Here is a 19,692-nt window from a genome sequence, read left to right on the forward strand (position 1 = left end):
GCACTCCTGGCCTGCAGTGGCATTTATGGAGGCAAAGACACTGAGACAAGAGAGTACTTTGAGTGAGGGACAGAGATCAAGTCAATTTAAATCACAGAATGTGAGAAGGGGAGTGACATAAAAATGAGGCTGGATTGATATATTGGGAAAAGATTGTGGAGAGCTTATGAGTAGAGAGGAAAGAAATATGCATTTATCTATATCTATGTGTCAAGACCTATGCTAAGTGCTTTACAAATATATCTCCTTTAATCCTTACAACCACCTTGATGTTGTCATCATTCACATTTTACAGTTGAGAAAACAAATTAATAAGGGTGACTTGTGGAGGGTCACACAGCTCATAAGAGTCTGGAGCTGCATTTGAATTCAGGTCTTCCTAACTCCAGGCACGGGGTTCTTTATTCACCAGGGTACTAACGTGCCTTTAGTTAGAGAGGGCAGCTGGGTGGTGCAGAGGAAAGAGCAGCAGCCCTGAAGTCAGGAGCACCTGAGTTCAAATGTGACCTCAGACATTTAACTCCTTTCTAGCTGTGTGACCCTGGGCAAGTCACTGAACCTCAATTACCTTCCCCTCCCCCCACAAAAGGAAGGAAAAACTAATAAGAGGAATTTATATCTGGTCCAGGGGCAATAAAGCACCACTAGTATGTATTGAGTAGGGAGTGCTATGGTCACATCTGCTCATTTTGGCAGCAGTGTGGAGAACCAAGTGAAGAAGGAAGACTTGGGGTAGTGAGATCACCTAGACTTTTGTTGTTTTTATTGCTGAACTGTCTGAATAATCATGATCCTATTTGAGGTTTTCTTGACAGAGATCATTATTTCCTTCTCCAGCTCATTTTACAGATGAGGAATCTGAGGCAAACAGGATGAAGTGACTTGCCCAGGGGCACACAATGTCTAAGGCAGCATGTGAACTCAGGAGGATGAGCCTTTCTGACTCCAGACCTGTGCTCAATGGCACCACCTAGCTGTCCAACAGCAACAACTACCAGCGCAATGAGAAGATGAGGTTGTAGACCCACTAGAAGAACATAGACGTCATGTAGACAGGGGAGCCTGAAGTAAGATGGAAATTATTGGAGTAAAGAAAAGATGTCAGAAGAAAGATTATAGAGCTGGAAACAGTGAGATTTGATACCTTGATTAGATGTGTATGGTGAGGTACATTGAAGAAGAATAGTTTAGGCTGCAATCAGGTTGTATGGTAGATAAACTAGTGGACCTGGAGTCAGCGAGCACCTGGATTCAAATGCTACCTCAGGCATTTATCTGGGCAAGTCATCTAACCTTTCTTTTGTCTTATTTTCTACATCTGTAAAATGTGAGGGTTGGATTTAGGACTCTAAATCTCCTTTATTTATAAGTCTATTCTCCTATGATCTTACAATAATACTGAGGGTACAAAATCAGAATCTGGAAGATAGTGGTGCTTTTGATAGAAATCTGGAAGTTGGCAGCAAAGGGAGTTGGAAAGAAAGATAATGTTTTCTAAATGTTGGGCTTGACATGTATCCTTGGTATATCAAATTTGTATTGTCCAATAGATAATAGTGTGGAACTGAAGCCCATGAGAGAAATTAAAGCAGGATATATAGATTTGTGAGTAATATGCATAGGTGATAGATTAATTCTCATGAGAATTACAGAAAGAAAACAGAGACATTGAGAGACAAGGAGACAGACAAAAAGACAGAGAAAGAGAAAGAGACATTGAAACAGACAGAAAGAAAAACAGAAAGAGACATTGACACAGACAGAAAGAGAAATAGAAAGAGGGATTGACACAGAGACAGACAGAGAAACAGACACTGACACAGAGAGAAGGAGACAGAGACAGAGAAACAGAAAGAGATATTGACACAGAGAGAAGGAGACAGAGACACAAAGACAAACAGAAAGAGACGTTGACACAGAGACAAGGAGACAGAGACACAAAGACAAACAGAAAGAGACATTGACACAGAGAGAAGGAGACAGAGACACAAAGACAAACAGAAAGAGACATTGACATAGAGAGAGAGAAGGAGACAGAGACACAAAGACAAACAGAAAGAGACGTTGACACAGAGAGAAGGAGACCGAGACAGAGAAACAGAAAGAGACGTTGACACAGAGAGAAGGAGACAGAGACAGAGAAACATAAAGAGACGTTGACATAGAGAGAGAGAAGGAGACAGAGACACAAAGACAAACAGAAAGAGACGTTGACACAGAGAGGAGACAGAGACACAAAGACAAACAGAAAGAGACGTTGACACAGAGACAAGGAGACAGAGACAGAGAAACAGAAAGAGACGTTGACACAGAGAGAAGGAGACAGACCAAGACAAACAGAAAGAGACATTGACCTAGAGAGAGAGAAGGAGACAGAGACACAAAGACAAACAGAAAGAGATATTGACACAGAGAGAGAGAAGGAGACAGAGACACAAAGACAAACAGAAAGAGACATTGACATAGAGAGAGAGAAGGAGACAGAGACACAAAGACAAACAGAAAGAGACATTGACATAGAGAGAGAGAGAAGGAGACAAAGACACAAAGACAAACAGAAAGAGACGTTGACACAGAGAGGAGACAGAGACACAAAGACAAACAGAAAGAGACGTTGACACAGAGACAAGGAGACAGAGACAGAGAAACAGAAAGAGACGTTGACACAGAGAGAAGGAGACAGAGACACAAAGACAAACAGAAAGAGACATTGACATGGAGAGAGAGGAGACAGAGACACAAAGACAAACAGAAAGAGACGTTGACATAGAGAGAGAGGAGACAGAGACACAAAGACAAACAGAAAGAGACGTTGACACAGAGAGAAGGAGACAGACCAAGACAAACAGAGACATTGACACAGAGAGAAGGAGACAGAGACACAAAGACAAACAGAAAGACACGTTGACACAGAGAGAAGGAGACAGAGACAGAGAAACAGAAAGAGACACTGACACAATGACAAGGAGACAGAGACAGAGACAAAAACAGGGACAGTAAAATATAGAGACAGAATGATGGATAAAGAAACAAAGACATTGATATAGAAAAAGATAGAAACAGACAGATACAGAGACAATGTCAGAGATAGAGACAGAGTCAGAGAGAAATAGAATCAGAATAGAGACAGAGAAAGACATGGAGAGAGAATAATGGGTCACAATCTGTTAGAGAAGATGGAAGAAGATGAGTTCAAGCACACCTATAAGAGGGTTACCCTTGGCAAGAAGAAGGGCTACTGCTCTATCACAGACTTGAAAAAAGGAGAGGAAAAGGAATTTTGGAATGAAAAGATTGAGATGAGAGGGTTCATGTCAAGTGACCTCCATTTCCTCAAGTAAAGAAGGCAAGATGTTCAGCTGAGAAAGTGGGGGAGGAAGGTATGGAAAAGCTTGGGAAGAGAAAGTTTGGAATAGCTTCTGCAAGGACTGAGATAGTGAATCAATGAAGAGAAATAAAAGCACTGCCTGGATGCAGTGAGGGCCCGCAGAATTTGGACAACATGAATTTAGAACATTTCCAGTCAACAGTTCAGCAGTACATGCATTTGAGAGAATGGAGGAAGCAGGAATGACAGAGGTCTGAAGGTTATTTAGATGAAGAGACTGAGAGTCTGAGTTCAAGTGGCTTGACTATCATCATTGAGCTGGGACACAAAGCACTAGATCCTAAATACAAGGAATCACCAGAGTAAAAAGAGGTGGATAAGAAGCTATAATAGGAAGCCTCTGGGTAGCCCAAGAATACTAGGAGGATCCTCAAACTGAGGGTGAAGATAATGATGTGGAAGGAACAAAGGTGTATAAGTACAGATAATTGTAAGGAAATAACCTCTTAAGTTGAAGGATGCTTAGAATGAACATTTTTGGTCCAGAGCAACAGTTTCCAATTTTTTTGACCAGAAGCACTCTGTACTCTTAGAAATTATTGAGGATCCTATTGAGGATCTTTTTGGGGGGAGGAAGAAATTGGGGTTAAGTGGCTTGACGAGGGTTGCACAGGTAATAAGGGTCACGTTTCTGAGATTACATTTCAGGTCCTCTTTACTTCAGGGATGGTACCATATCTACTATGCCACATAGCAGCCCTCCAAAGAATTTTTGTTTAATGTGGATTATATTCATATTTATTATACTAAAAATTAAAACTATTATAATATCATTTTATGATAACACTATTTTAATGTGCAATATAGTATAGAACATATTGAAAAGATCTCAGGAACTTCTAAAGGTCCCCAAACCATACTTTGAGAGAAACTGGTTAAAATACTTAAAAATAAAATTTGAAATGCAATTATTCCTGGACTTCTTTATGTTAAATCATTACTTATTATCCTATTTTGAGAAATATCCCCTGGGATACCTTAGATGTAAACAGAGTGAGGAAAGATAAGCAGAAGTTGGAAATTCTTTTTTTGCATTGAGGGGAAGTCAATTCCAGGAAGACCCCATTCCTGGGGAACAAATAGGAATTTCAACTTTAGGCGAGAGTGATTCCAGACAAAATAAAAAAGGAACTCTGAGAGATGCAGTAAGTCACTTAGTTCCGGTCTGTAAAATGAAGGAGTAGGACTAGATCAGGGATTCTTAATCTGAGGTCCATAGACTTTTAAAAAATTGTAATAACTATTTCAATATAATTGATTTCCTGACTTTTTAATATATTCTATATTTCAATATAATTGGTTTCTTAACTTTTAAACATTCTGATAACTATTTCAATATAATTTTTTCACTTTTTCTTAATATTCTGATAACTGTATTTCAATATAATTAGATTCTTTTGTACTTTCATTTCAACATATTGGATTCCTTTGTAATTCTATATATTTTACTTTATACATTCAAATAAATTATTCTTAAGAAAAGGTTCGTGGGCAAAGACAGAGTCAGAGAACTAGAGACAGAGAGAATAATAGGTAGCAATTTGCTAGAGAAGATGGGAGGGGATAGGTTCAAGCATACATATAGGAAGGCTGTGCTTAGCAAGGAGGAAGACTACTTCTTTGTCATACACTTAGAAAAAGGAGAGAAAAGGGAATTTTGAGATGAAGAGATTGAGGTTGGAAAGTCTGTTCCAAATGGTCTCCATCTTCTCAGTAAAGAAGGCACGTTTTTCAGCAGAGAAAAAGTGAGTAGGAAATACTCTCAATGTACTACATGGCCAAAGGGGATCAAGACACAAAAAAGGATAAGAACCCCCGAACTAGATAATCTTTATGTTTCCCTACAGCTCTAAATGTGTATTCCTGTATTTCATGGAAAACAACCAAAACCTCTTTTCATATGTGTGTGTGTGTGTGTCTATGTACATACTTGGGACATGTAAAAATAATGCCTAAAATTTCTTGCAATTTTATGTTTTTGCTATTGGCATTTTAAACTGCTCTCTATTTCTCTGCAATAATTAACATCCTTTAAAAACATACAAAGACCCAAATCAGAAGACTTCATTAAGTTCAGAGGAAGCAGGGAATGGCAAACTGGAAGCTGAGAGGGGTGGCAATAGACCACCAGCAGGGGGTACCAAAGAGCCAACCCCTGGCATGGAAGAGAAGTGCCATTTGGCACTTGGAGACTGAATCTTCCAATACTTTGTTAGTTTCCTCAAGTGCATGAAATAAACAGTCAGGAAGAATTTAGGATTTAGCTGATAGCTACAGTCTGAGAGATTTGTGCTGGTCCATGAGATAGAGTAGACCCAGCCAGAGCAAATTGTAAAATCTCTCATCCACAAAAGTAAAGATTATTTTCCCTCAAGAAAAGGAGGGGGGAAAGGAGCAGCTCTAGATGTGTGTGAATGATGTGTGCCTCTATTGGCTTCCATCCATCCTCCCTCTCAAGGTCTAATCAGCTCTCAGTGTCTCCAGCAGCCATCAGACCAAGCGGGTGACAGCATCTGCTGTGTGGGATAGGGGTAAGCAGGGAATTGGTTAACCAAGCCCTGATAGCAGATTCTCAGCTCCTGCCTGGAAAATCAATATCTCCCCTCCATCCTGGTATCCAAACCACAGTGGGAAGATTTCATTATCTCATGATTGCAACTGTTGTTTTAACTGCATTTTTCTGCTAACCAAAGGCTTTCCACTGAAAAGCTTTTCAGACTCCTCTGTGAGCAGCAAACACTTAAAAGAGGTTTTAGAGGGGTTTCCTCAGCTTAGGTTTTTTCTTTCTTTCTTTTTTTTGCTGAGACAATTGAGGTTAAGTGACTTGCCCACGGTCACGGTTTAGGTTTTTTCAAGCTAAAGTTAATATACATTATACATACATTACCTTCAAGCTGCCGATGATTCCGCCCACTAGTAAGTATAAGGGAATGAGTGGCTCAATGGGGCAGTCCTCCAAAAACTTCATTCCTAGATATGGGAAATGATACAGAAAATGTGCAAGGATTTAAAGTAGTGTCATAAAGCAGGAAGCCTTAGTTAGAAGAAGAATTAGGGATGTATATACCAGTCAGGTGGCAGACAGGAATCACATTCCTCCCCTGACAAACCATCTAATTTATACCTTGAATGTATAAAGTAAATGGAAGAGGAAGATGCTGATGATAATACCTCTCTCTCACACACAAAAATGCCTTATATAGCTTGTACGTTATGTATACATGTGGATGTGGATGCTATCTCTTCCTATAGAGTGGAAGCTCCTTGAAGACAGGCGGTTTCATTTTTGTCTTTGACTATCTAGCATCTAGCACAATGACTAATACATATAGTGCTTAATAAATTCTTCAGAATAGATATTTATTAAAGTACATAGTAGGTACTTAAGAAATGTTCCTTGCTTTATTCAATTTGGGATTCTTTGTTTCTTCAACTAGTTATTCTACAACAAACCAAGAGTGCCAAGTAAAGTGCTGCAGCCAGAATGAACTTTCCACAGATAAAAGGGAAAGTTTATTGGACAGAACAGTTTAATCAATCCTGTAGAGTGTTTTACCTGGCTGTTAGCTAGAAAGGATGGAGAACTTCTTATGGTAGATCCAACATATGGAGATCATCAATGGAATTATATACTTTACAAAAGGATTCACTGTGGGAGTTCTTTAGTCCAAGAAAATCAAAAGATATGGAATGGTACAGTATGATAAAATGAAAACTGACCTTGAGACTAGAAGTCCTGGGTTCAAGTCCAACATCTGAGACAGAACTGCTTTGGGATCCCTACAAATTACCTCTCAGTGCTCCAGGCAACTCTGTTAAGACTTAGAGTCACAAAAAAGGGTAGTGCTAGAAGGAATTCTTTACCAGAAAATGTCTACACCAATGAAATTACAAGTCTGGCTCCCTTTAACATGTTATTGTTTACCCACCAATATCAAAGATGAGCAGGGATGACATGCAAGTGAATTAGATTTGAGTGAGTGAGGGCTGTGAAAGGTCGCCTGCCTACTTTCCCCTCTGGAACCATCTGGGTCCAGTGTGGCCTTTCTAACTAACAGCCAGATAAAACACTCTGCAGGATTGATTAAACTGTTCTGTTCAAGTGAACTTTCTCTTTTATGAATAAGGGATATAAAAGGATATAAACCTTTTGAAGGTTTATATTCTGGCTGTAGTACTTTACTTGGCACCCCTGACTTTTTTTTTTAATTAATTAATTAATTTTTAAAATAACTTTTTATTGATAGAACGCATGCCAGGGTAATTTTTACAGCATTATCCCTTGCACTCACTTCTGTTCCGATTTTCCCCCTCCCTCTCTTCACCCCCTCCCCCAGATGGCAAGCAGTCCTTTACATGTTGAATGGGTTACAGTATATCCTAGATACAATATATGTGTGCAGAACCGAACAGTTCTCTTGTTGCACAGGGAGAATTGAATTCAGAAGGTATAAATAACCCGGGAAGAAAAACAAAAATGCAAGCAGTTTATATTCACTTCCCAGTGTTCTTTCTCTGGGCACCCCTGACTTGTTGTAGAATAACTAGTTGAAGACGCAAAGAATTCCAAATTCAATCAATGAAATGAGACAGAGATGGCCTTTTTTCCTTAGTCAAAAAATTAAAAATAAAAGGAATCAATCTAAGCGGGGAAGATCTCAGAGTTTCTGGCCAAAATAGCAACCATCACTATTTGCTTCCACAATACTAAAAGACAGAGGTAACCTAGATAGTCAAAATGCACTTAACATCAAGAAGATTCAGTTTAAATCCTACTTTTGATGCTTAATTGACCCTACCAAGGCATCTTTATCAATGCAAATAGCATGTTCTCAACTCAAAGGCATTGGCTGTTCATCATCCATAGTCCCTTTTATTCCCCTATTGGGGATGTGTCAAGAAGTAAAAATCAATCAATAATCATTTATAAAACCCTATACACCAGGCACTATTGTTGTGCTTAGCCCTGGAGACATAGCAGAAGCAAAAAGAATGAACCCCTGTTCTCAGGGACCTTACATGCTAATGATTTACTTTTCAATAACACAATGGTCATAATTTTACACTATGTATGGATTCTGAACAAATGGTATATAAGTCCATATTTTATCAATCAAGTCCCATTTTACTCAGTCGCAGGAAGGTTGAAACCTACATGGGTAAAGGAGATTCAATCCCTGAGAATTCCTCATGCTGATAAAATCATGAATCCTTCAGGTATTCACAAAGTTTCCCTAAAATGGGACTTGATTGATAAAATATGGACTTATATACCATTTGTTCAGAATCCATACATAGTGTAAAATTATGACCATTGTGTTATTGAAAAGTAAATCATTAGCATGTAAGGTCCCTGAGAACAGGGGTTCATTCTTTTTGCTTCTGCTATGTCTCCAGGGCTAAGCACAACAATAGTGCCTGGTGTATAGGGTTTTATAAATGATTATTGATTGATTTTTACTTCTTGACACATCCCCAAGAGGGGAATAAAAGGGACTATGGATGATGAACAGCCAATGCCTTTGAGTTGAGAACATGCTATTTGCATTGATAATGATGCCAAAGTTTCAGCTATGACCATCTGCCACTAAGAGACCTTGAGGTTATAATACTGGTGAAACCTGGTACATGAAAACCATGGTACAATGAAAAGACACTCTTACTCTTGAATTAGGGGATGCAGCTTCAAATCATATCTCTGATGCTAATCTTCCTGCAGCTTCATTTTTCTCATCTATAAATGGCCTCAAATTTTCTTCCACTTCTAGATCCCTTATCCCATGATTCTAATTCATTCTAGCCACAAATCAAAGTGTACCCAAGGCTTTTACCCCTTTCCTCAGGATAACTTTTCTTGTTTTACCATTATTTTTAAATTTCTTTCAGCTTCATACATGGGATGGGGTCTAAAACTTTGATATTATTGGTATAAGGCAAAGGTGTCAAACAGATGACCCACAACATTCCCAAACCAGATTAAAATGTAATTGAGTAATAGTTAACAAATTTTAATATGAATTTTAAATTTTGAAATGAAATAAAACATAGTTAATATTAATTTTTTTGTCAATATTATCCACCAGGATCATAGTTTAGTGGCCCTACCAGTAGTATAGGGAACATCAAGATTGCCAGAGACCATGTCCTTGGGGGACATACCAGAGACCATGTCCTTGGGGGACATGCCAGAGACCATGTCCTTGGAATCAAAGAGCTAAAGAAGAATGTAATCGCCTGCACATAAATTCTGAAGCTACAACCTTATCATAAACAAACTATACACCCTAAACTCCTGAGACAAGATGATGTGTGTCCCAGAAAATTGGCCCTATCAGCCCAGGTGCAAGATAACGATTAGGCTCCAGGATGTCTGCCACACATCTGGTGTAACATTCTTTACTTTGCAACCCCCCATTCAGAAATGTATTTAACTAGACCCTCTTCACTCATTAAACTGAGACTTTGTTTCACCCCAACTGGTCTCCCTCCTCATTTCTAACCCCATTCCTTTTCAGGCCTAGCCTTACAGACAAATGCCAGCCTCAGGACCCACACTTTGATGGCCTGGTGGACGGGTCACAAGATGAGGAAATTCTTAATCAATGCAGGTTAGCATCTTTTCTGTCACTAATAGTCTTGTACAATTATCAAGTTAGATGGTTTATCCATGGTGGCACAGGCAGTAAAAGACTCAGGTCTTGACCCAGATCTTTATCTATAATGCTACTTATAAAGCCCAGTGATTGTGAGGCTCTGCCAGCAGAAGACAGAAAGGACAATTACTGAAGTCTCCAGCTTAGGTAACTAATGTTCCAGCATTGAGATATTTCATTTCTCATTTATTCTTTGGTGGTTAAGGAGACACAGCAAACCACCATCCACTGACAACACTGTATTCTGCTGACATTCACAAAGATATCCAGGTATAATGAGTGCAAAGATTCATAACTCAAGTTCAAAGGCAGAGGTTCCCAAGGGGAAATCAAACCTATGTGATTTTCAAATGTCTGATTGCTTTAATCTCTGGAAATCTGTAATGGATTCCCCTGGAAGAAGCTATGAAAGAAAATGATACTGAAATATGGGTATAACATTTTTTTTAACAAAAGGCTAAATTCAAGTATCTTAAAGGTCCATGAAATTGATGTAAGCAGTTGTTTATGTCAATGTCACTGTATGTATGAACTTCCTTTTCAAACTCAGAACCCAGATGTGAGTGATGTCTGATATCACTAAGTGATGTCTCTAAACCCTGTTCATTTCTAATGAAGAAAGACAGTTACTGTTCACTGGAGATTCAGATCAGTTCTGGAGAGGTTAGAAAGTCCTAATAAATGTCCATGTCTGTGAGCCTCATTTACCTGGCAAAATTAGGGAGATGACTGTAAACATAGCTGAATTTTTTTTGCATTGAGAATTTGTTTTTTTCAGAAGCTAAAGTTGTATCATTGTCATCATAATCATTGCTGTCATTGCTGTTATTATTTTATTTTGGATAAAAATCTTTCTAAAATGCATCATGTATTTCTGGTTACCAAGCACTCTAATGACTCAGAATTAAGATTAATGAAGATGATGCAGCATCATGATTAGAACCATTAATTATCATGCTGTATTGTGAGGAAGTAACAATCTCAGGGGGTTGGTGAGGCAAGGCACATTAGTCCCTAAACTAAATGGCCCCAGATTTAGGGGGGCTGTGTTGTTCTAAGTGTCTGCTTCTTCATTTTCTTCTCTTTCCTCACTATCTTTCATCATTTATCCCTCTTTTTGTCTGTCAATGCCTGTTTCTAGTAATTCCCTATTCACATACACTTTTAAAATAGATTTTTATTGATCTTTTGTTTTTATATTGCCTAGATTTCTCCCTGCAACCTCTCTCCTCACAGTCACTCCTAATAAAAGTTTAATTTTAAAAAGAAAATAAAGAGAAAGAGAAAAAAATCAAGAAAGTCAATCACCCATCACTGAAAAATATCTGACATTGTAAGGAATGTTCATAGATCTACCCTCCTTCTCTGCAAAGGAATAAGGGGAGACCCAAGATCATTTTATCTGTTCTTCTAATCTGTTGAAGGCTAGAAAATGATGTGACCAAGCTTTTTACTAACCTTGAATGTAAGCTAAGAATATATTAGCTTCTGAATGTTTTTCTTTGTGATAAAGTGTCAATGCATATGTGCAGAAGCTTCTATGACACCTATGTTATTTAGTTTTTCCAATTGTTTTTATCTTTGGTGTCTTATTTCCTTGTTGGTTTCTGCTATGTTTTAGATGAGGTATTTCTAACATTTCTCAGTCCCTATATCCCTTGTTTTTTTTCTTTTTTGGGGGGTAATAGTTAACAAAATAAACAAGAATTCAATAAAACATAGTTAATATTAATTTTTTTTTGTCAATGGCTTCATCAATGCTATAGGGAACATTAGGATAAGAAAATTCTTAATCAATTCAGTTTAGCACCTTTTCTGCCACTAATAATCTTGGACAATTACTTAGTCCTTTCTGTTTTTCCTATTCAATGCAAAAGGAAATAAATTCTAGAGTTTAACATACATGCAAATAAATAAAATAGATTAGTGAAAACATTATAAATGGAATCAAAGTCTTATATGGCAATCTATTCTTTTTTTTTTTTCTTTTGGAAATCTATTCTTGAAAATATTTCCCAACTTCCCTAATAAGCTTCTCTTGCGTACCAGGGATTTATGATTGAGAACTCCTGTTCTAGAAAATTGAATTTATTAAGTAAATAACTTTTTGATCAACTTACCTACTCATTCAAAAACATTTTGGGATATTAGCAAACTGTTTTTTCCTATACATATCAAATTTCCACATGGAATCATAAGATCTGGAAAGAACCTTTGAAGGTTCTTTCTTACTCTTCTTACCCTCAGCATGCTCCTTTTAAGTTTGGAGGATGAAAAGATGCCTCAGGCTGCTAAACAAACACCCTACCTCCAGGTGTTGGCCCAGGAATTCAGTGAGCAAGCTTACCTGTGAAAGCCATGGACAAGGGCAGGGCCAGAAAAGCCAGAAGGGCAAATATGAAGCAGGCTGTTGGAAGAGAAAGCATGACATGTTACCAAGTTAGTCATGGAACCACTCCATTCTGTTTAAAATTGCTAATCATTCAATGTATTACATAAAATTTGACTTCCCTTTATGATAATGACAGATGGCACTGGGACAAAGCTTTGGACTTACTTGAAGTCAAGAAAATGTGACTTTAAATCTTGCCTCCCACAACTGTATGATCCTGAGCAAGTCCAGGGCACTCGTTGCATAATCCACAAGGAGGCTCTGTTGTTATCAGCTGAGTTAGCTTGCTTCTATGTGACTATGCTTTTTAGCCACATTGAAAAAGTGCAACATGCTATCGCTCAAAAATTCTGAGGCACCAGTTGGAAATTAGTCGGTTAGTCAGTCAACAAGCATTTATCCCATGCTAGGCTGAGTGCTGGTGGCTGAGATACAAAGAAAAAGTCATGCTCCTGTCCTCAAAGATACAAAGTGATGAGATCAATAATTCATGGCCGACCTTCAGAGTGGTTATTCTCCAGTGGAGGAGACAAGACGTGCTCTCAAGTAAAATTACAAGAAGATATTTGTTATATTCAATAATTGTTTTTAAAGAGTTACAAAATTTCAGAAGAGGCAACAATCATTTCTGACTGTTCTGATCAGGGCAGGATTTGTGTAAGAGGTAGTTTGTGAACTGGCCCTTGAGAAGATGCAAGATTCAGCTGATGGGCACGATAAAAGTGGAAATATGTTTAGAAGAATTGCACATGTTTGCTTATATTTGATTACTAGCTATCTAAGGGAAGGGGTTAGTGGGGAGGGAGGGAGAAGAATTTGGAACACAAGGTTTTGCAAGGGTGAGTGTTAAAAACGATCTTTCCATGTATTTTGAAAAATAAAAAGCTATAAAATAAAAAAAGATTCAGCTATTGGAATGTGGTGAGGAGAGAAAGGAAGGGCATACCAGGCAGTGTGCCTGAAGATAGGCAAAGGTCCAGGAGTGGGAAACAGAAATTTTATTCTGGGAGACTCTTCTAATTTAGCTGGAACAAAGGATAGCAGTATGAAACAAGTATGGAAATGTAGAGGTTAAGATATAATCATATGATCATAGAATTAAAATTAAAAAGAACCTCAAACACCTAGTTCAACCATTTCATTTTATAGTTGGGGAATCTAAGACTCAGAGAGGGTTAGTTGGCTTCCTATAGATTTGAACCCAATTTCTCTGACTCCAAACCTAACATTTTTTCTGATTTTATCATTCTATTCTACAAATATAAAGCACTCTCAATACCAGGCTAAAAAGTTTGGACTTTGTTAGATAATAGGGATCAATTGAAGATTTTTGACAGTGGAGAAATAAAGTGATTACAGTTATATTTTAGGAAGATTCATCTGATTATAAGAACATAGGATTTAGTTTTGGAAGGACCTTAGAAATTATCTAATTTAATATCTTCATTGTTCAAACAACAACAACATTCCACAATAATGTGAATAATAATGATGTTGATGACAAGATGATGATGATAGACTCAATGGATAGAATGCCAGACCTGAAGTCAGGAAGACTCATCTTTCTGAATTTAACTTGGACCTCAGACACTTATTAGTTGTATTATTCTGGGCAATTCACTTAACCCTGTTTGTCTTAGTTTCCTTATTTGTAAAATAAACTAGAGAAGGAGATGGCAACCTATTCCAGTATCTCTGCCAAGAAAACCCCAAATGGGGTCATAAAGAATTAGACAAGACTGAATAAAAACAAAAACTTTTAAATAGTGCTTACTCTGTGCCAGGCACTGTACTAAGTAAGCACTTTATAATTATTAGCTTATTTGAGAGAATGCTCATTCTCACTACATCCTTAGGAATTAAGTGCTGTTATTATCCCCATTTTACAGTTGCAGAAACTGAGGCAAAAAGATTTGTTCAGGGTCACAGAGCTGATAAATGTCTGAGGCTGGATTTAGGGATGCATAAATTATAAGTAACAGGGTTTGATTTCAAACCCAAATGCTTTGGTAGAAGCATAAAGGATGAATTCAAGGGGAGAAAGATTGGGAATGATGAGTTAGGAGGCTATTTGCCAAAGTCCACATGAAAAGCAAGTAGCAGTGGAAATAGAAAGAAGGGGATGGATTTGACGGACACTTCAGAGGAAGCACAGACAAGACTTGGGAACCAATTGGATACGGGAGGCTAAGGCACAGGAAGGTGCTGAAAAACATAGCTATTTTTTATTTCTTGAGTTCCCCTCTCAACCAGTGGTTATCAGTCTTTGATGACTTGAGATATCAAATAGAAAGATCACTGGAAATCATCTATTTACACATAAGGGGCACGTGGTCCAGAGTGATTAGTAATTTGCCCAACACCACTTTGTGGTTTTAAAACTGGGTAACTGGGAACTTTTGACATTATTAAAAATAGGAAAATCAAGAGGAAAAAATAAAATTTTTTGAGCAGAGAAACTGGGGAACTTTCTGAAAAAGAGTTTAATTCTGACCATTTTGAGTTTTTGAGATGTCAAGAAGTCTTATTATATTCACAGATTCTAGGGCCTTGGTATTTTCTTGCCTATCTCTTTCACCTCCTCTTTTAACCAAAGATATAATTTTCTTTTTTTTTTAAATTAAAGCTTATTATTTTCAAAATATACACATGGATAATTTTCAACATTCACTCTTACAAAACCTTGTGTTCTAATTTTTCCCTGTCTTCCCTCCATACTCTCCCCTAGATGTCGTGATACAAAAAATGTTAAACATGAGTAATTCTATACATATTACCACAATTATCATGCTGCACAAGAAAAATAAAATCAAAAAGGAAAAAAATGAGAAAGAAAACAAAATGCAAGCAAATAACAAAAAGAGTGAAACTGGCATGTTGTGATCCACATTCAGTTCCCACAAGTCCTCTTTCTATGAGTGCAGATGGCTTTCTTCATCACAAAGCCATTGGAACTGGCCTGAATCATCTCATTGTTTATGAGAGCCATGTCTATCAGAATTGATCAAAGATACAATTTTTTAGCATCTCAGGTTTGTCAGGTGCTTTATTCTCTTACTTTACAGATTTATTGCAATTCCTGTCGGATGTTATGCCGGTGAAATGTGGGTTCTGCTGTGCTTTATCATTCATGGGTCCCCTAGTCTTCCCCATCTATCCAGACTTAAGGAAAGATTTCTCAGAATCTCACAGACAATTTTAAAATGCATCTTTCCCTTACCTGAACATGTGCATTTATCAAATTTAATTGAGATATCCCGAGAGACTGAAGGAGGGAGCACATATCACACAGATGACTTTATCAATGTTTTGTTGCTTCAGATATTAAGGGATTCCTTCAGGGGTTTGGAAAGCACATAGAATGCAGCTGTTCATGCTTGGCAGGAAGAAAATGAGAGAGATGGACAACTGGAAGGCTGGGGGAGGGGCAGCTCAGAACCATTATCACAAGAAGCATAACACTGTTTCAAATCTGGACTGACAGAGGAATTTTGGGGTCTGAGCACGAAGCTGGCCTTAACTTTAGACCTGTGGCTGAGCTCCATAAATGGCTGCCATCTTCTTTACAAGTTTCTTTTTTTTTTATTAAAGCTTTTTATTTACAAAACATATGCATGGTGTAATTTTTCAACATTGATCCTTGCAAAACTTTCTGTTCCAAATTTTTTCCTCCTTCCCCCCACCCCTCCCCTAGACAGCAGGTAGTCCAATACATGTTAAATCATACACACACACACACACACACACACACATACACACACATAGTTATCTAGCTGCATAAGAAAAATCAGATTGAGAAAGAAAAAAAAAACCTGAGAAGGAAAACAAAATACAAGCAAACATCAACAGAAAGTGTGAAAATGGTCCACACTCAGTTCCCACAGGCCTCTCTCTGGCTATAGATGGCTCTCTTCATCATTGAACAATTGGAACTGGTTTGAATCATCTCAGTGTTGAAGAGAGCCATGTCCATCAGAATTGATCATCATATAGTCTTGTTGTTGCCGTGAACAATGATCTCCTGGTCCTGCTCATTTCAGTCAGCATCAGTTCATATAAGTCTCTCCAGGCCTCTCTGAAATCATCCTTTTGGTCGTTTCTTACAGAACAATAATATTCTATAACATTCATATACCACAATTTATTCAGCCATTCTCCAACTGATGGGCATTCATTCAATTTCCAGTTTCTGGCCACTATAAAAAGGCTGCTACAAACATTTTTGCACATGTGGGTCCCCTTTCCTCCTTTAAGATCTCTTTGGGATATAAGCCCAGTAGAAGCACTGTGGGTCAAAGGGCATGCACAGTTTGATAACATTTTGAGCATAGTTCCAAATTGCTCTCCAGAATGGCTGGATGTATTCACAATTTCACCAACCACTGTTGTATATGCATCAGTGTCCCAGTTTTCCCATATCCCCTCCAACATTGTCATTATCTTTTCCTGTCATCTTAGCCAATCTGAGCAGTGTAGTATCTCAGAGTTGTCTTAATTTGCATTTCTCTGGTTAATAATGACTTGGAGCACCTTTTTATATGACTAGAAATAGTTTCAATTTCTTCATTTGAAAATTATCTGTTCCTAACCTTTAACCATTTACCAGTTGGAGAATGTCTTGAATTCTTATAAATTTGACTTAATTCTCTATATATTTTAGAAATGAGGTCTTTATCAGAAACTTTGAATGTAAAAATGTTTTCCCAGTTTATTGCTTCCTTTCTAATCTTGTCTGCAATAGTTTTGTTTGTACAAAACCTTTTAAACTTAATATAATCAAATTTTTTTATTTTGTGATCAATAATCATCTCTAGTTCTTCTTTGGTCACAAATTCCTTACTCCTCAACAGATCTGAGAGGTAAACTATCCTATGTTCTTCTAATTTGTTTATAATATCATTATGTCTAAATCATGAACCCATTTTGACTTTATTTTGGTATATGGTGTTAGGTGTGGATCAATACCTAGTTTCTGCCATGCTAGTTTCCAATTTTCCCAGCAGTTTTTGTCAAATAAATTCTTATCCCCAAAGCTGGGGCCTTCAGATTTGTCAAACACTAGATTACTATAATCATTGACTGTTTTGTCCTGTGAACCTAACCTATTCCACTGATCAACTACTCTATTTCTTAGCCAGTACCAAATGGTTTTGATAACTGCTGTTTTATAATATAGTTTCAGATCTGGTATAGCTAGGCTACCTTCATTTGCATTTTGTTTCCCATTAATTCCCTTGAAATTCTTGATCTTTTATTCTTCCATATGAATTTTGTTGTTATTTTTTCTAGGTTAGTAAAATAGTTTCTTGGGAGTTTGATTGGTATAACACTAAATAACTAAATTAGTTTAGGTAGTATTGTCATCTTTATTATATTCGCTCGACTTATTCAAGAGCACTTGATAGTTTTCCAGTTGTTTAGATCTTATTTAATTTGTGTGGAAAGTGTTTTGTAGTTTTCCTTATATAGTTCCTGACTTTCTCTTGACAGATAGATTCCCAAATATTTTATACTATTGACAGTTATTTTAAATGGAATTTCTCTTTATCTCTTGCTGCTGGATTTTGTTAGTGATTGGTAAAAATGCTGATGATTTATGTGAATTTATTTTGTATCCTGCATCTTTGCTAAAGTTGTAGATTATTTCTAATAGTTTTTAGTTGATTCTTTAGGGTTCTCTAAGTATACCATCATAACATCTGCAAAGAGTAATAATTTGGTTTTATCATTACCTACTCTAATTTCTTTAATCTCTTTTTCTTCTCATTGCCAAAGCTAGTATTTCTAATACAATATTGAATAGTAATGGTGATAGTGAACAACCACAAGCTTCTTTCCTCATTGAATTTCCCAAATAAAAGGTAGGTTTATGGCTTATGGGTTTAAAGGGATTTTTAAAAATTCTGTTCACAATTATAAAATCTCTTAGTGTCAGGTAGAGGAGTCCCACTTTTAGAGAAATAAAACTTAGAAAGTAGTAGGAATACTCAGCAGTTTCTAATCCCTTTCTTAACTTGTTGAGTGAAAGGCACTAATCTGGACACTTTCTTTCTTTTTAAAGAGATTGTGCTCTTTGGGAGAGAAAGGCTGCATAATACAGATGTGCATAATATATGCACAAAATAATAAGAATTTTAGTCAGTCAAACAGCATTTATTAATCACCTAGTATGTACCAAGCACTTGGCTAAGTATTGGAAATACAAAGAAAGGCAAATAACAATTCCTGCCTTCAAGGAGCTCACAAACTTAAGATGGGACCTGGGGGAGGAATCAGGAAGGGATAGACAATATGCAATTACAAACAGGATATATACAGGATAAATTGGAGAGTGATAATCTCAGAGAGAAAGCTCGACAATTAAGGAAGATAAGAAAAGATTTCTTATGGAAATTGAAACTTCAGCTGAAATTAGAAGGAAATCAGAAAGAAGGAGATAGAGTGCATTTCAGGCCTGGCAGACAGCCAGTGAAAATGTTTGGGAAATCAAAAACGGAGTGTCTTGTTGAAAGATTAGAAAGGAAGCCAGTGTCATTATATTACAGAAAAGTTGGAGAGGAATAGAGTGTAAGAAGATTAGAAAGTTAAATTATGTCTTTGAAAGACAAAAAGGATGTTCATGTGGACTATTTGTGTCCGACCTCTGGCAGAGGTTTCTAAACACCAACTGGGGTCTGATCAGCCAGTTGGACACACTGTACCTTTACCCCAAAATAATGTCATTTTGGTCCTCCTGAAGGAAAAAGGATGGCAACCAACCAATCCCTCTCTAGACAAAGCCAACCACCTTTTTCAATTAGGAGGGGGAGGATGGATTGTCTACATTGTGACAAATAAGCCAAAAAAGGATAACACTCCAATTTTGGGATTAGGGGTATATCTTAGGTATTCAGGCACCAGAATCAGGAAAGTGGGGTAAGTGATTAGGAAATTGGGAGATGGGTTTCCCAGCTATCAATAACTTAAAGAATATGCAAATCTCTTTAAGAACCAGAGGTTTTGACTGGATAGCAGAAAAGCTGGCCTTCTGGGTTCATATTAGGCTAGCTAAGAATTTTGTGATGGTTGAACCATGTTTTTTACTATTGACAGTTATTTTAAATTCCTCTCAATATCCCTCAACAATAAAAGAAGAAGAGCAGAAGGACCAGGTGAAAACTTTTTGTGGTAGGGCAATATAATTTTAGGGAATCCGCTTATTTTCTGTATAACTATTTTGTGATATTTTAAATAATAGCAACTATTTATATAGCACCTAC

The 19,692-nt window shown here is 37.3% G+C and overlaps 2 protein-coding genes across 2 annotated transcripts in view; both read right to left on the minus strand.

Moving 5' to 3' along the window:
* TMEM272 (transmembrane protein 272) overlaps positions 1–19,692 on the minus strand; it is a 52,332-nt gene that overhangs the window by 13,616 nt on the left and 19,024 nt on the right. The window contains exons 3-4 of the mRNA XM_051987382.1: positions 12,389–12,448; positions 6,276–6,358 (exon numbers count right to left, since the gene is read on the minus strand). Coding sequence (XP_051843342.1) covers positions 6,276–6,358; positions 12,389–12,448 — 143 coding nt within the window. The remainder of the gene's footprint in view (positions 1–6,275; positions 6,359–12,388; positions 12,449–19,692) is intronic.
* On the minus strand, positions 1,078–4,047 carry LOC127555213 (serine-rich adhesin for platelets-like). Its single transcript, XM_051987380.1, has 2 exons — positions 2,463–4,047; positions 1,078–2,354 (listed from the first exon to the last, which is right to left on the minus strand). Exons 1-2 carry the CDS (start codon positions 3,037–3,039, stop codon positions 1,495–1,497), a joined length of 1,437 nt encoding a protein of 478 aa, XP_051843340.1. The 5' UTR covers positions 3,040–4,047; the 3' UTR covers positions 1,078–1,494.

Source organism: Antechinus flavipes, chromosome 3 (assembly GCF_016432865.1).
Source record: "Antechinus flavipes isolate AdamAnt ecotype Samford, QLD, Australia chromosome 3, AdamAnt_v2, whole genome shotgun sequence".
NCBI classification, from domain to species: domain Eukaryota; kingdom Metazoa; phylum Chordata; class Mammalia; order Dasyuromorphia; family Dasyuridae; genus Antechinus; species Antechinus flavipes.

Coding starts and splice junctions, on each gene's coding strand:
- LOC127555213 (XM_051987380.1), bottom strand. CDS start 3,039: ATGTCTTTGTTTCTTTATCCATCATTCTGTCTCTATATTTTACTGTCC. Junction 2,355..2,462: donor GTCTCCTTCTCTCTCTCTAT/GTCAATGTCTCT, acceptor CTCTCTCTCTAG/GTCAATGTCTCTTTCTGTTT.